We start from the raw sequence: 17,070 nt of genomic DNA, 5'->3' as shown, positions 1-17,070 counted from the left end.
AAAAAAAAAGAGCACCGGTACGTCAGGCTTCAGAATGTCACTTCGTGCCTTGTCACCACCGTGCTCTGCCTTCGTGCGGGCACTTGTGCACGTACAGCTGTGCTCCCCTCTCAGTTCGGTGGGTCAGCACTGGCAGCGCACGGCGGGTGACACCAAGGTGCCCTCTCACGGTTGATGACATTGCGTTGGGTTCCTGGGTGTTTCCATAAAGCATGGTGGTCTGCGGGAGGCGGCGCTCCTGGGACGTGTGTGCAGCTCTGTAACGTCTCGCTTCGTTTTAGCCTTTCCTTCCCTCGTCAGAAGTAATTTTGGGGTGTGAGTTTGTTTTAAACTTCGGCACACAGATTTAGAATAGGGGTGGGCGGGGACAACGTGGTGATCTGTCCAGGCCTTTGGGAGACTTGGCACTTTCTAGGAACCCTTAGGCAGAGATGTTACTGGGGCGTTGGAGAAGTCATGACATATTTTCTAAGGTTTTCTATGCAATATGCGTCATGGCTTTTCTGACGACCAATGTCAATGACATGTGCATCGTGTTTTAAACCATGGATGTTTCCCTCTGTAAGAAGTAAATCTTAGAAAAAGCAGGTAAGAACGTTCCTGAGAGACTGCCAGGATTGTGCATGGAAGCCTGTGGTTAAAATTCTTTATTACAGGGCCAGGAGGTGGCATGGTGGTTAAGGTGCTGGAATCCTACATGACTGACCACGGTTCAAATCCTGGACCTGGCAGCTTGCTTCCTCACTTTCCTTCTCTCTTTGTTTCTGTCTCTATGGTCAAATTAAAAAAAAAAATTAATAATAGTTCAAATTAAATAAATCTTTAAAAAATTATTTATTACTGAGTCGTTGTCTCCCAGCTTTGTGAACGGAACCTGTCTGGGCGTTCGATCTTAGGCCTGTCTGGAGCCGGGAAGACCACGGTGAGCATGGCCCTGGAGGAGTACCTGGTCTGCCACGGCATCCCCTGCTACACGCTGGACGGGGACAACATCCGTCAGGGTCTCAATAAGAACCTGGGCTTCAGCCCCGAGGACCGGGAGGAGAATGTGCGGCGCATCGCGGAGGTGGCCAAGCTGTTCGCGGACGCCGGCCTGGTGTGCATCACCAGCTTCATCTCGCCCTACACCCAAGTGCGTGGTGCAGGGCCGTGGCTCTTCTCGGGGGGAGGGAGTGTGGTGGGGAGGGGGGTCAGGCGAGGCCCAGCTTCCAGGCTGGATCCAGAGTAAAATAAGCAGACCGAAACAGCCTGTGCCACGACTTCCTCTGTAAGCCCAGTCTGGTAAAACCCGGTGTTATAAAACCCAGTGTAACCAGAGTGTCGCACTCAAGCCTGTGGGAAAAATTTCAAGGGTGACTTTGCGGTTAGTCCCCTGCACTGAACCCGTGGCAGGTGTCGGGCCCCATGGGGAACCAGGTTTCCAGCATGGCTCCTGCCATGGTCAGCCCCATCACTCACTTCCTCGTGTGTTCAGACCGGAGCAGCTCCGAGCCCCTTTTTACAGCAGCCCTGAGGGGCCCTGCTGCTGCTCTTCCCGAGGCCTTTGCTTCCCCGTCCCTGGAAGGTTCTCCTCCTCCTCTGAGCATCAGCTGAGTTGTGGTTAGAGAGTTCCACCTCCTCCATGCTCTGCTTCCAAACCCAGGCCTCTGGGGTTTGGGGCACACGCACTGCCCCAGCATGGTTTTCAAGTCACTGGGCCCAGGACCTGAACCGTGGTCAGCCACATGGGAATGCAGTGCTTTAACACCACACCACCCACTGGCCTCCTTTCTAGTATATTTTAAAAATAAAATAGATTTTTGTCTAACGCATTTTTCACTAACGTGGGTGAGAAGCTCTTTTGTGGTCCTCTATAGTAATGTCGTACCTTCAATTTGTGGGATTATTTTTGGCCGTTTTTGTCCACGTCTGTCATTTTATTTATCTTCTAGGATCGCAACAATGCGAGGCAGATTCACGAGGGTGCCAGCCTGCCGTTCTTCGAGGTATTCGTCGATGCCCCGCTGCACGTTTGTGAGCAGAGGGATGTCAAAGGGCTCTACAAGAAAGCCCGGGCTGGCGAAATCAAAGGTCCGTGGTCTCTTCCTCTGTCTCTCTGTCCATTTCCGGGAATGGTGACCTCTTCCAGGCGAGCTGGAGGGTCAGGAGCTCCTGAGAACGGGGCAGCCTTCCGCACTGTGTCTCCGCGTTGGCGGCCGCTGGGGCTGTGCAGTGACGGGGGTGTGGGCAGGTCAGGCTCCTGCTCCCGACCAGGCGGGGACTCTGCAGCTGATGAATGCTGCTCAGTGTAGGAAACTGGGCGTCGGCCGTCGGGGTGGCCACTTCTGATTCGTTCTAGGGAAGTTCTGGAGCTGTCGGGAAGGGTGAATTCCGAGCGTCTCCAGGGCGAGGGGAGGGCCTCACCTTGTGTCCTAGCTGCCCAGCGGTCCCTGGCTCGCGGTGCGATGGGATGGCTGCGTTTGGCTGGATGAGAACATTGGTGGCCCCCCACCCTGGTACTCATCCCGCACTGTGGAGGCTTCACGGGCTGCTCCCAGAGTTTCAGCTGTGAGGAACACTTAGGCCTGGACGGGGCACTTCAGGCCCTGTCTCTGCGATGGCCTTCGGTAGCAGTCCCGTTGTTTATCTCGTGGCCACCCTTTGACATTTGTCCTGGGCTGCAGGCTCATAGCATATGTATTTTAGAACTCTCTTGCTAACTGTACATCTTTTTTTTTTTTTTTTGAGAGGTTTTTGCTATAGGGTGCGTGTGTTCACCCAAAAGACAGAGACAGAGAGACAGAAAGCAAGAAATCACCCCCCAGGGGGGATGGCCACGCTGCAATCCCTTCTCCATTCTCCTCTCTGGATCTTGGGCACGCATGCACACACACCTGGTATGAGCTTAAGCCACCGGGTCTGGGACTCAAACCATGGTCAACTACATGGGAGTCCAGCGACATAGCTATTATGCTAACTGCTGGTCCCTTTTATATTTAATTAATTAATTAATCAATCAATTTATTTTTTATCTTTTTGGCTAACTGCACTTCTTAGTAGTGAGTCTGTATCTTCCATTTTAATCAAAGAATGAGCTGATTCCAAGGCAGACAGGCCTTGAAGGCCTTGAACAAGTTACTGACAGGCGATGTCAGGATGGGGACGGAATTCCTGTCCGCTCAGCCAGCCTGCCCTGGGGAGGTGTCAGGTACTCTTTTCTAGGTAGTTCCACGGCGACGCATGACAGCAGGAACCCTCTGTAATAGTCAGGGCCCACACGACTGCTCGGTGGTGTTGCCGCAGGTGTTCTTACCTTCTGTGTTCCCTGAAGCTCATGGCGGAGTTTGCCCGGCCTCAGCCCGCTGTCTGACCAGAGGACCCTGCAGTGGCTGCGGATGTGCCCTCGATCGTGCAGACAGACTGACTCAGCGTCATGTCCGTCCTCTCACTTTGTGACCGCCAGCATTCCTCTGTGTGGATGGGCCGCAGTTGCGGATCCAGTCACTCGGTTACGTTTTCACTGCTGGGGGAGCGTGCGCTCGTGAGATGGAGAGACAGAGAGAGGGAGACAGACGCCCTCCCCAGGGAGTTGGATGCCACAGCCCCCACCCCACCCCTCCATTTCTCCCACCTGCTGGGGTTTTGGATATGCACACCCGTGTTTGGCGTGGTGGTCGAGCCCTGGGGCTGGGATTTGCACTGCGGTCGGCCCTGTGGGCTCCGGCTCCCTTATGTAGTAGGCTGTGGGGCTGGAGCAGATCTTTAATGAAAGTGTGTTTATGCCAGGGCCTGGTCCTGTGGCCTGCATTCCTGTGGAGAAACTGAAGTACTCTGAGTCACCGCATGTTAATTCCTCATTTCTTTGTAGGTATTTACTTGAGAGAGAAAAGGAGGAGAAAAGACAGGAGTGCAGTGGACTCCCGTTATCTGTGGGTTCCATGTTAATGAACTCACGTGCTTGCTAAACTTTACTCGTAACCCCCACGTCCAGACTCGGCGTGTGGTCATTTGCACACACAGGGTGAGGATGGGACAGCATGTTCACAGCGGGATCGGTGGGCGACACTTGCCTTCTCGTTCCTGTCCCTGTATTGTAGAGTTTCTTTCTGAAGTCTGTCCATGCCTCGCCTTTCCCTATCTTACGCTTTTGCGGGGGTGGTTGTGCGGAATACTGTGTAGTGTTTTGTATGACAGGAGGCTGTGATGCCTTTGTAGAGAAAATAACGTGTCAGGTCAGCCCTCCGAGGCCTGCATGCTGTCTGCTGGCAGGTCAGCGTGAGCGGACCGGGAGAGGTGTTAGACGGGTGTTTTCAAGATGAAAATGCACGTCCAGCAGAGTGAAGGAGCTGATCGGTGACCACAGTGTGGCCAGAGACTGGCAGGAACCTCGCCCTGTATCTCAGGGGGGAGCCGTGGTGCGTTTCCACTCACTCAGTGTTTGCAGGGTCTTTATTGAACATAATCACTGTGAATAAGAGGACTGGCATGCATGTGTGTTTTAAAAGTTATTAGTTTTATTTATTATTATTTACTTTGACCAAAGAGAGACTGAGAAAGGGAAAGTGAGAAAGCAAGCTGCCAGGCAGGGCCAAGACTCGAACTGCAGGTGGCCACGTGGGAATCCAGCGCCTTACCCACCACGCCAGCTGCCAGCCCTGACGTGTGCGGTGTAGATACGAACTTGGGCACACCAGGAACTTGCACTGGAGAAGCAAGCCTGTTTGAACCCACCCTCCTCCTCTCTGGTACCTCCCCCAGGCTTCACTGGGATCGACTCAGAATACGAAAAGCCGGAGGCCCCCGAGTTGGTGCTGAAAACGGACTCCTGCGACGTGAACGACTGCGTCCAGCAAGTTGTGGAGCTTCTGCAGGAGCGGGTGAGTGAGGGCGGGCCGCCCGGGGACCGTAGCCCTCGAAAAGTCAGAGCGAGCGACGGCGCTGTTAGTGCTGAGTCACGTGTGTGCTTAATCCCTGCTAGGGCAGGAAGTTGTCTGTGTGTGTCACCGCGTTACGTGCTGTGGGGTGCCATACGTGTAGACTGCTGGGACTCGCCAGTCAGCGTAGACCTCGGGAGGCCCTGGAGTCCTGTTATCTCTGTCTCACCAGTAATGTCACTGCCCAGGACGAGAGGGATGGTCCAGCCGATCACTCAGCTCTGTGACCTGGCTTTCTTGGAGTTTTCAAGTTGCAGTCCGTGACGTGGCTAACCCTTCCTGGACACCGAGAGCTCCCACTTTTCCCTGTGACGGACAGCACGATGGCATCCTGGTGGCCAGGTGCTGTGGAGGGACCCGTGTAGGGCAGGTTCGGGACCACGGCCCTTCTCTGCGTCCTGGGCACGTGGGAGCATGAGCAGGCTCTGTGTCATCCCCACTCGGAGGCGTGTGGCTCCCCCAGACCCAAGTCTGAGTTCTAGAAGCTCATTGCCCTCCTCCTCTCTCCACCTGCCCCCTTCCCACCTAAGTCACCCAGTGTGCTTGGGCCGCCGGCGGGATCTGGCCTCGCGTGGGTCTGAGTGACTGTGGCCCCCTCTCTGCTGCCCGGTCCTGACTTGGTGGCACAGACATGAGGCAGCCCGGCCCTCACTCTGTCCTGACCATGGGTTATGGGGTTCTGGACCCCTCCCGACCTACAGAATCCTACTGCCATAACCTCTTCCATCTAACGTCTCACTGGACGTGTTAAACGTGCAACTTTGTAGAAAGCTTCCCGTGTCTGAGGACGGCATTAATGTTTAGTCTTTGAGTTGTCGCATATTATAAAATGCCTACCAGGAAGTTATCCTTGCTGATTCACTTCTCGGCTCCCCACCTTGAGCTGAGCCATGGGAAATAGCACAAATCTATCTGCTCTGATGGTTTCCCCGTGTGCTCTCAGGGGGACAGTCACCTGTAGGTCACCGAGATGTCCTCCTATAGGGTTTCTGCCCCTCTTTCTGTTTCTGCTCTGCTGAGACCTCTCTGCAATCCATTTGGATTCCAGTCCGTCTGGCTTCCCTCTCATTTCTCCCAAGCTTCCCCAGCTCACTTTCCTTCCACCGCCGACCTCATCTGGGTTAAAGCCCACTAGCCTCGTCCTGGCCCTCAGCATTGGCAGTGTGAAAACGAATCAACTGCGCCTCCATCCTTGGGGATGTTCACTGTGGGTGACGGCAACAGCAGGGAGAGCGTGACCCCTAATAACAGAAACCTGTACTCTGTGAATCAGGGCCCGTCCAGTGTGGGTGACGGGAACAGCAGGGAGGGCGTGACCCCTACTATGTGAGTCAGGACCTGTGATTTCCATACGACTGGCATACTGACAGGTGCAGAGGAAAAGGTCTGGGAAGGCCTCCTATCAGATCCTTCTTGTCTGTTAGTTCATGTTTTGGTGATAGATTTTTGCTATAGGACGTGTGTGCTCACCAGAGAGGCAAAAAGTGAGAAAGCACCTCCCCGGGTGATGGCCACGCCGCAAGCTCTTCTGCATTCTCTTCTTGGGATTTTGGGCACGCGCACATACATGACCAGCGTGAGTTCCAGCCGCGGGACTGGGACTCCAAACACAGCCGACTACGTGGGAGTCCAGTGATGTAGCCATTATGCCATCTGGTGGTCCCTGTTTGTTCATTTTTAAAAGATTCTTTTATCGGTATAAAATTCTGGATTGACAGATCCAGAATTTTTTTCTTTTAGTACTTTAGAGAAGTTGCTTTTGTGTGCGTTTCTGGTGAGAAGTTTGAGGCAATTCTTTTTTCCTGTTCTTCTCTCTAATTGTTTTTCCCTGCCTGAATTTTTTTTTGGAGAGGTTTTTGCTATAGGCTGCGTGCACTCGCCAGACAGAAGACAGACAGAGAGAGACATAGAGACAGAAAGCGAGAAATCACCCCCCAGGGGGGATGGTCACGCCGCAATCCCTTCTCCTCCATTCTCCTCTCGGGATGTTGGGCACGCACGCACACGCGCCCGGTGTGAGTTTTAAGCCACCGGGTCCGGGACACGAACCGTGGTCGACTACGTGGGAGTCCAGCGACATAGCCATTACGCTAACTGCTGGTTCCTGCAGCCCCTTCTCCATCTCTTCATCCTGTTGGAACTTTGGGCACGCACACACATGTACCTGGCTTGAAAAACATGCCACCGGGGTAGGATTTGAACTGCTGTTCGCTATGTGGGATCTGACTCCTTTAACTGTGGGGGTGAAGGTCTGGCCCTCTACTTATTTATTTCTAAGTGTATTGATTCCTCGCTGTATCCAGTCTATTGATAAACTCATAGAAGGGCTTTAAATTCTGACAAACATTAGCACACAGTTTTGTCATTCTTTGGCTCTTTTAATTTGCCAGAGGGTGCATGTGCTCACTGGAGAGAGATGGGGTGAGGTGGAGGGTAGGAGTGAGGAAGCAGTCCCCGTGGGGGTGGTCACACTGCAGTCCCCCATCCTCTCTTTCCCCCACCTTTCAGGATATGAGGAATATAGCACACACACCTGGTATATTTTTTAAGCCACAGGCATTGGGACTAGAACTCCACAGTCTGCCATGTGGGATCCAGGTGACTTAACCACCACGCTGCTGGCTGGCCCAGCTCTTTTTTTTTTTTTTTTTGATAATGTACATCTTTCTGTCGAAATTTTCCGTCTGTTCATAGAGGTCCACTTTTCCAGTAGATCTTTTCATATACCGATCATAGATACTGAAAGATCCTACCTGATGCTTCTGCTGTCTGGGTTATTTCTGGGTCTGGTTTTGTTTATGTTCTCTCTTGACAGAGGTCATTTTCTTGCCTTTTTGGTGTATCTTGTAATTTTTACTGAACGCTGGACATTGCATCTAGCCATAGAGTGGAGATTACGATAGGGAACATGTATGCCACAGATGCATCTTACTCTGTGCCGTAGTTAGTGTAGTGGGTTGAACCACTGTGGTCAGTACGCCGCTGGAGCTGGGTCTCCGTATTCCGCGGTTACTCGGTTACTCGTAATGCCCCACAGGCGTCCAGAGTCTTCCATGGCTCATGATCTCTTAGCCTGGTGTGGAGCCTGGCCTGCTCGGGGCTGTTCTCAGTGTTCCCCACATACCTGTAAAGCAAGGGGTCTCTCTCGATGCTCCTGCTCCTCTTTGGAGTAAACTGCTGTTATTTATTGGGATGGGAGTAGTGGCGGTGGGTCTTGCAGTCCTGTTGCAGCATCTCTCTTAGGCAGGTCCTGTGTTCGTAAGTCTTGGAGCTTTTCTTGGTGTTCCTTCCCTCCCTGGCATGTAGCTAACCTCTGCTTTAAGCCTGAGAGCTTTGGAGGGCGAGTTTTCCGATGTGCGTGGGCATTAGCGTGCTCTGCCAGTCTGGATCAGTGCAGGACCCTGTGCCGAGCGTGCATCTGTCACCCTCTGTTTGGCAAGCCAGGTTTGGGCGTACCTCTCCACCCTTGTCCTCACGTAATAAGCCTTTGTGGACGTGCCAGGAGGGTCTGCCCTGTGGGAGTGGGCAGTCGTGTGCCCTTGCACCACCGAGGATCATGCTCTTCAGTCTCAAGACCTGTCCCTGCTTCGCCTTCTGAGCACCTGGTGCAGGTTTGTTGTGAGTGCGTGCGGAGCTCGCGTCTGGGCTCCCCATCATACCGACCTGTCTGACTAGTCCCTGCTCAGTCTTTAAAAGTTAAAAAAAAAAAAAAGAGCTGTTTTTTGTTTTCTTCTTTACCTTTGTTGTGGCCGCCTCCTCCTTCCAGGTTCTACCAAAGGGAGCAGCTCGTGCCTCGTCTTTGGTGGGCTTGTCGCTCACGGAAGGCAGCTCATCTCACTGCTCTGGGCCCTGCTGATGGGCTCGAAAATCTGTGCTTTTCTAGGCCAGCTGGCCCTTCGCTTGTTCGCTGCTGTCTGTGAACTGCTGCAGAGCTTTTTAGTTCTCCCTCTTTACTTACTCTGTTGTATTGTTATAGTTGTCTAATAAATGTGTCTAAATTTTTTTAGTCATAGACAGTCTGTGTGTTTTTTGTTGGAATTGTGGTTCCAGTAGTTTTTATTCTTGTAGTTTTGCTTACCTTTTTGTGCACTGGGCCTTCCTAAGGTTTTTAACTTGAGACTTCTTGTCTCAGAAAGTCACACGTGGTTTTGTTTTGTTAGTTGGATTGTTTTCACATCTAACTAGTGATTCTTTAATCAGAAGAATCACTTTACTCACAAATCTCAGAAAAATGCACACATACACTTTTCTACCGAAGTCCTTTTTCTTTTCTGCCTTCTACCCACTAACGATATGTGTATATTGATACAGTCTTTCTCTAGAGATCTTTTTCTGAATCTTTTTTATTTCATGCCTTCTTTCCACCAATGAGTTTTATATGTACGTGTGTGTGCAGGTGTGTGTGCGTGTGTGCGCACGTGTGTGTGCATGTGTACTTGTACATGAGCAGTTGAAGCCCTCGATGACGGCGCGCTCTCTGCGTGTCGGCCCTGTGGGAGACACTTCCGAGCATTATTGCATTTAAGTTGGGCTCATGAATCTCAGAGGCTGTTCTGTCGACTACGGAGAATCCCAGACACCGGGCATTTTAGGGGATTATCAGCCCGGGAAGTCTGAGCTCAGCACTTCTCTTACACTTCCTTTCTTTAAGTCAGGCAGGAAGATAACTTTGTTGTTTTTCAAAAACATTTATTTTGCAAATATTTTGGAAGTCTAAGAATACAGATGCTCCCTGTGTCCCCTCCGAGTGTCCTCTTACTCCAGCGTCTCACGTAAGGGGAACGTCCACACGCTGACATGAAACCTGACGCAGCTCCGCAGACGCAGGCACGGGCTTCCTGGTTCACTCTGACTCTCCCACCTGTCCTTCTCTGTCCCAGCCTGCTTGGGACTCTTTTTTGTAAGAGAGATTTTTGCTATAGGGCATGTGTGCTCACCAGAGACCAGAGGGGCAGAAAGCAAGAAAGCACCCCTCATGGGGGATGGCCATGCCGCAGTCCCTTCTCCTGAGATCTTGGGCACGCGTGCACATGTGCCCGGCGTGAGTTTTAAGTAGCAGAGTCTGGGACTTGAACCGTGGTTGACTACATGGGAGTCCAGCGATGTCACCGTTAGCCATCTGCTGGTCCCGACTCCTAGAAGCGTCCTCTGCCCCCTTTTCCTTAGTGCTGGGTGACTGCAGGGGCTGCCATTGGAAGTGAGGCACCTTGGTATGTCAGAACTTTGTCCTGGCCTGGCTTGTAACCCGTTTTAGTTTTAAAAGAAATTTGCTGAAGTGTTTTTTGTATGTACAAGGAGGAGCACACTGTGTCCGATAGCTAGCTGCGTGTGGACATCCGGGAGATCCCAAGCGAGATGGACCTCCCAGCCCCGCCGTCCAGATACCTGCCTCGCTGGGACGCGGCCTCGCCCCTTTCGGCCACTGGGTGTGATCTTGGGGACTGAGTCGTGGGAACGCATGGAGACTGGCTGCATCTGCGTTTTTCGCGTTGTTGTGTTTCTGATGGAGTCTTGTGCTTTCCTCTACCCAGAGCACGCAGAACTCTCTTCCGCTGAGCGAATGCTCCACATTTGTGTTGATGCACGCTGTTACACTTGCCTTCATTCCGGGGCAGTGACTTCGTGCAGCTTTTAAAGGAGCAAAACAGCAACCTCCTTCACTTTTATTTTAGCGTTGGTTAGGCATCAGGCATGTTTTGTATCTAAGTTGCGAGGCTAAAATTCATTTACATATATTGCTGGATGTGAAATTTGAAAAGGGGAGCATTTTTGTGAAATGCTTGTGTGGAAAAAAAATCATTCCGAGTCAAAAAGAGCAGTGGTGCAGCAGCGAAAGGTGAAGCTCTGTGGGGCAGTCCCCCAGGGAAGGTCCCTGGTTCAAGTCCAGAGACCTCCCAGAGTGTGCTGGCCATGCCTGGATGGGCCTGAGGACGGCTGGAGGAGGTGGTCTGTGTGATCGAGACCCTGCTGGGGGCCTCTCTCACTCATGGAGGGAATAAAACTTTTCAGAAGATGAAGATTCCTCTTCACGAAGAGAGATTGACAGCAGCCTCTGTTACTGCATTACTGAGAATGCATCGGTGCTAAAGCAGGTTTTTTTTTCTTGCTACACAAAATCTGTTCAAGAATAATTGCGTGGGGCTCAGAGGGAGGGGCGTGTGAAGAGCAAGTGACTGAGTTCACACGCAGCCCCCAGACCAGCGCCCACACGGGGAGCCCCAGCCTGGCGCGCGCACATGCTCAGCCGCACCCTCTCCGCAGGACATCGTGCCGGTGGACGCCTCCTACGAGGTGAAGGAGCTGTACGTGCCCGAAAACAAGCTGCACTTGGCAAAAACGGACGCAGAGACGTTGCCAGCACTGAACATTAGCAAGGTAAGTTCTTTGTCACTTTTCAGAACAGGTGCTGATGCAGGTGTCCGTGTAGTCGTTGGTTAAATTGGTGGCTAGAACGTAAGGCCCGGGCGGGGGCAGCGGGAGAGGTGTTGTGCACGTCAGTTCCCGGGGACGGGGAGGGGAAAGGCCTCTGTCACTGCCAAGGGTCTGTGTGTTGTAAGTATCTTCAGGCTTCTTTTGGTTTAAGTCAGAAGTCACCTAAGTGCAGTTTGCAGAATGCACTGTGTGCGTTTTCTGAGAACCTGCTAGAAATACAAGTTCTGGGTGCTGGCAGGTGGTGTTGGGGTTCAGGTGGCTGGATCTCACGTGGCCAACTGCGTGGTTCGAGATCCAGACCCAGTGGCTTGAAAATCACAGAGTGCGTGTGTGTGCCCACAGTCCTGAGAGGAGACTGGAAGAGAAGGGATTGTGGCATGGCCGTCTCCCCTGAGGGATGACTTCTCACTTTCCTTCTCTCGGTCTCTCTCTGGCAAAAACACACACTCAGTAACAAAAACTTAAAAAAGCATATATTGAGCCGTCGGAAAAGTCATGACACATTTTTGCATAGGAAAACACGGCATGACTTTTCCGACGATCCGATACAGGTTCTCGGGCCTCGTGACTAATTGACTAAATCAAACTCGGGCTGAGACAAGCCTTCAGGGGTATTGTGCCCGTTACGGTTTGGAAACTACTCATTTAGGGGAGACTGTCCACACAGAAATGTTTAAGGTCTGATTACGGATCTTGGAGGCCTAATGCTAAAGTTTATTAGGGGAAGTGCATTTTTCCTAATGGCCTTACCCCTTGTGAGGTTCATATTCTGTATTGTTCTCAAAGTGTGTGTTTCTGTTGCTAATTTCGGCTTCTGAAGGCTGTCGCTCCTTTTGTTCGTGAATGCGTGAAGCAGAAACCTTTGCTTTCCGACTCACTAGGTGGACATGCAGTGGGTGCAGGTGCTGGCAGAAGGCTGGGCCACCCCGCTCAACGGCTTTATGAGAGAGAGAGAGTACCTGCAGTGCCTTCATTTCGACTGTCTTCTGGACGGTGAGACCTTCCACCTTGAAATTTGTATTAGGATGGAGCAGAAGTCGCATAGTTGTGGGGATTTGTCACTGTTTATGAAGTAGTGACAGCGTTTTCCAGAGCTGGTTCTAAGGCTATGCTGCGTCAGTACTGGACACTTTCAGCGAGCCCCGAGATCCTACCTAAGGCTTCCTTTTCCCGATCGCGATGTCTTGCAGAGGGAAGGAGAAACGTGGGGCTCAGGGCAGAAAATGGGCTCCAGGAGCAAGCAGCCCCCCACGTCACGTCCGCCCGCCCCCCGTGGAAGGGTTCAGCCTGTATGGGGCTCGCACACCCCGAATGGTGCTACACAGAAGCCCACGCTTGAGCTTCTAGCAAGGAGCCGTGTTCGGGCATCCTGAGGCACGTGGCTAAAGCGTGGCTCGTTGTTGGTGAAAACATGGAGAAAGGATGGCTGAGGACGCCGATGGGGCAGTGTCACCACCCAGCTTCCTGTGCTGTGTTGTGTACTGTCGTGTGATTCACTGCATTAAAGAAAGTCTTTTTATTATTTATTTATAACTTTTTTTTCCAAAGGGCAAGTGTGCTTGCCAGAGAGAAACAGTGAGAAGGAAAGTGAGAAGTCACGTCCCAGCAGATGGCCGCACCGCCGTCATCTCTCCTTCCTCCCCCTCGCGGGCATGCACATGTACTAGTGTGATTTTCAAGCCTCCAGATCACTAAAAGCCAAATAGGGGCCAGCAGGTGGTGTAGAGGTTAAGGCAAGGGACTCGCACATGGCTGACCACAGTTTGAGTCCTGGACCTGGTGCTTGAAAAAAGTCACAGTGGGTGCATGTGTGTGTATGCCCAAAGAGTCCCGAGTGGAGACTGGAGAAGGGATTGTGGCATGGCTGTCCCCTCAGGGCGATTTCTCACTTTGCCTTCCTCTGTCTCTTACCCTTGAGTACACATGCTCTGTGGTAAAAACAAACAAACAAATGGCCAAGCAGTTGTTCGGATCCCATTGCCTTCTTACCCAGCTGTGGCACGCCGTGGTTGCCATCGAAGCGTGTCCTTCCCACTGTATAAATGATCCGGACAGGGTTGGCGAGTACGTTGTGTTTTCTAGCTCGCACAGAGAGCAGGAAGAGACTTACACAGCTCTAAGGGTTGGGCCCTGAGGCCGTCACGTGGTCGCGCTGACAACACGTTTGGGCGTAAACGGAGTCACCCATTTTACCGCCTTTGTTTCTTGGCCAGAGATGGCGGGCGTCCGTTTATTCTGTGCACCACGAACAAACAAAACACTTTCTGGGGGTCTTTGTCTTCCCGTCTCAAGGATACCTGGTCACTTTACCACTGAAAAATGTTTATGCTGACCTGTTACCAGGAAAGACTCAAATTTCTCGGAACAGGTACCGGGACGCGGTGCGCGTGTTGGGGGACTTAGTATGTTTTAGGCAGAATTAAGCTCAACCCGCCGATTCTTTCTTAGTGAACAGTTTTCTTATTTTCTTGTTTTTATTTTCCAGAGAGTGTGTGTGCTCGCTGGAGAGAGAGAAAGTGAGAAAACACCCCATGGGGCACAATCACCCCGCAGGCCCGTCTCCTCCATTCCTCCTTTCTTCTGGGACTTGGGCGACATGCACACATGGTGTGTTTTTCGAGCTCCTGGTCTGGGCCTTGAACCACAGTCGGCCATGTGCGATCCAGCTGCCTTAACCAGCACACCGCTGCCTGAGCAGTTTCTTTGACATTTGTGATTCTGTACGAGTCCCCCACCCCAAAGGGGCCAGGATGGACGGTGCAAGCGTTGCTGTACACAGTCGTGGCTCCCTTGGCTTGCTGGGTTTTCTGCACCCAGACCTCTGGGTGGCCGCTGCTTTTCCCGAACTGTCCCTTTCCCCATCTCCGAGCCGGGGCCCACCTGTGCTGTCACTGTGTAAGGCTCGCGTGACTGGAGTGTGTCCACCCAGGTGGACGGTGGGCGGACCTGCGGCCCGTGGTGAGCCCAGCCGGGCGTCTGATGTCCTGTTGTCCTGCAGGGGGCGTCATCAATCTGTCGGTGCCGATAGTCCTGCCAGCCACGCAGGAGGACAAGGAGCGGCTGGACGGCTGCACGGCATTCGCGCTGGTGTACGAGGGCCGCCGTGTGGCCATTCTCCGCAACCCGGAGTTCTTCGAGCACAGGAAGGAGGAGCGCTGTGCCAGACAGTGGGGGACCACGTGCAAGAGCCACCCCTACATCAAGGTCCTGCCTCCCTCCCCTGCCTGCCGGGGGTGGCGGGGTGCTGCCATGTCCTGGCTGCTCTGCGGGGCTGCCTGTGCTGTGCAGAGTGGGGCTGGGGTGAGGCGCAGAGGCTCGTCATGTGGTTTGTTCACCAGATGTCTGTCACAGTCCTGCCAGGTGCCCCGCACGGCACTCGGTGTGTGCCTGCAAGTCCAAGACCGGGCCACGACCGGCTGGGTGCTCTGTCTTAGCGGCTGCGAGCTGGTGGGGCACCCACACCAGGCCCTTTAACCTAGTCGAACACGCGCTTCTGCTGCAAGGGCAGTGAAAGACCCAGAGTCCGTGTGTGTGTGTGTAAAGTGATCGCGGTGGTTAAGCCCCTGTCGGGTGCCGGGAGTCCCCACAGACGCTTGGCCCCCATCGCTAGGTGTGCTGTTGATGTCGACCTGAACCAGGTGGGTAGAGGGCAGCCCGAGCCCCCTGGAAGGGCCCAGTCCCAGAGGGAGTGTGACCTCTGCGCCGTCAGGGAAGATGAGGGGCTTTGAGAACTCAGGGCACTGAGGGGACTGCGAGGCTTGAGTGTGCGTCACTGAGCAATCGTGGGTTGTCCAGAAGTTTGGGCTGGAGAGCGGGGATGGGCCCCCACCCTCGCAGGCCCTCCTGCCAACCCCGACCCCGGGAAGGAAAGGCTGGCTTCGCTCCTTGCAGTCGTGACCGTTCACCTCGGTTTTGTTGCCTTTTGTGTCAGTTGTCGTCCCACTATTCCACAGTGCCCAGTAATATTTCGCCATCATCCTCAGGGTCTTAGAGGAAGTTCAAAGTGTCCTCGAGTCGTGTCGCATCTGTGGCCCTGCTCGGTCGGCCAGCCCGCCCAGCAGGTGTCCTGGTGACCGGGATGAGAGCGCACGGCGCAGCTCTGTGTGGCGTGTGGAGAAACGGGCTGCTTACTTAGGTCGTGCTTTCTGTTTGCGGCAGATGGTTCTGGAACAAGGAGACTGGCTGATCGGCGGGGACCTCCAAGTCCTGGACCGGATCTATTGGAAGGATGGTCTTGACCAGTACCGCCTCACCCCCACGGAGCTCAAGCAGAAGTTCAAAGACATGAATGCTGGTAAGGGGCCTGCATCTCCGAGGGGCTCCTCATCTATAAAACGCTCCGGAGGGTTTTTCCCAGAGCCGATGCACAGAGAGGGAGGCCGTGGAGCGGGCTGTGTGAGGGGAGGTGCCTCGGCTCGCGTCAGGCCGTGTGGCCGAGACTTGAGCGAATGTTGCTTGGTCCTTGTGCAAGGTGGACACTCACGACAAGCTGACTTTTTGTTTATTGTGAAACTCAAAGCTTGAAGGTGCATAGAACCGAAGAGCAGAGGTTCGGAATAATTCACACAAACACGCTTCATCTCAGAATGTCTTATTGCGTGGAACATCTCACAACAAACCGTGGAACACAGCTGTGTCCCGCGGCTCCTTTGGAAACACGTGCTGAGCGTCTTTATGGCAGGGGCATCGAGCTGAGGATTCTGACCCGCGTGTGACAGTGTGTGCGGGGCAGGATCGGCGACGCTAAGCAGAAACGAAAGCTGTAGTTGAAGAGTGGGGTCCCAGTGGCGTGAGGACAAGTGTGGGTCCGGGTGCACTGGGGCAGGAACACGGGGCACATGCTCTATCCTTACACCCTTGGATGGTCCCCAAGCCCTCCGGGCCAGCTCCGCCCATGGGGGGTGGACGACTGCTCACTTGGGAGCCTCGTCCCCTCCCCACACGCTCACAGACTGGAGGTGCTGTGGCGGGAAACGGCGTGCCCTGGGCTTGGGGAGACTTCAGGATCTGAAGACGGGTCTGCAGTCATACTCCGACCCCTACCACTGCAGAGGGTGGGCCCATGTGGGGGGCTGCTCTTTTCCCGGGTGGAAACCAGGAGGCCGAGAGGGCAGGGGCACATGTGTGCCTTCTGGGAACTAGCTGGCCCCAGAGCCCCACAGAGCGGTCCTAGCACCCGGGGAGGAGCAGCCCTTTCCTTAGTGGGGTCAAGGTCCTGTGAGCTCCAGCCCCGGGATTTGTCCAGAGCATCATGCGTGGACTTCCTGCCTCCCCTCTTGGAGTTCGGCTGTGTCCTGGGAGTTGTCACTGTCCTCTCTAAGGCACAGGACTATTGGTGAGGGTGGCAGTGGTCCCTAATTCATGACAGGTTTTGTTTTTTATTTTATTTATTTATTTTTTTGAGAGGTTTTTGCTATAGGGCAGGTGTACTCACCAGAGAGGCCGGGGGATGGCCACAGCACAGTCCCTTCTCCTCCATTTTCCTCTTACTCCTGGCATGAGTTTAAGCCACCAGGTCCAGGACTCGAACCACAGTCAACTCCATGGGATCCAGCGACATAGCCATTATACCAACTGCTGGCCCCCCATCTGTCAGGATGATTTTAAATACTGAAACGAGGGCTGGTCCTGCAGCCTGGTGGGAAATGGCTGGGTCCCGCCTGGCTGACCGAGGTGTGCACCCTGGCCCCTCAGCTTGAGAAACACGCCGGGCATGTGCGCATAC

At 53.5% G+C, this 17,070-nt stretch overlaps 1 protein-coding gene across 1 annotated transcript in view; it reads left to right on the top strand.

Annotated features, from left to right (window-relative positions):
• Positions 1-17,070, top strand: part of PAPSS1 (3'-phosphoadenosine 5'-phosphosulfate synthase 1) — a 44,099-nt gene that overhangs the window by 5,970 nt on the left and 21,059 nt on the right. Inside the window, 6 exon segments of the mRNA XM_014588876.2 lie at positions 1,932-2,070; positions 4,738-4,856; positions 11,175-11,288; positions 12,227-12,338; positions 14,344-14,549; positions 15,504-15,639. Coding sequence (XP_014444362.1) covers positions 1,932-2,070; positions 4,738-4,856; positions 11,175-11,288; positions 12,227-12,338; positions 14,344-14,549; positions 15,504-15,639 — 826 coding nt within the window.

This window comes from Tupaia chinensis, unplaced genomic scaffold (genome assembly GCF_000334495.1).
Source record: "Tupaia chinensis unplaced genomic scaffold, TupChi_1.0 Scaffold000315_1, whole genome shotgun sequence".
Lineage (NCBI taxonomy): Eukaryota > Metazoa > Chordata > Mammalia > Scandentia > Tupaiidae > Tupaia > Tupaia belangeri.
This window is presented reverse-complemented; position numbering and strand designations above follow the sequence as displayed.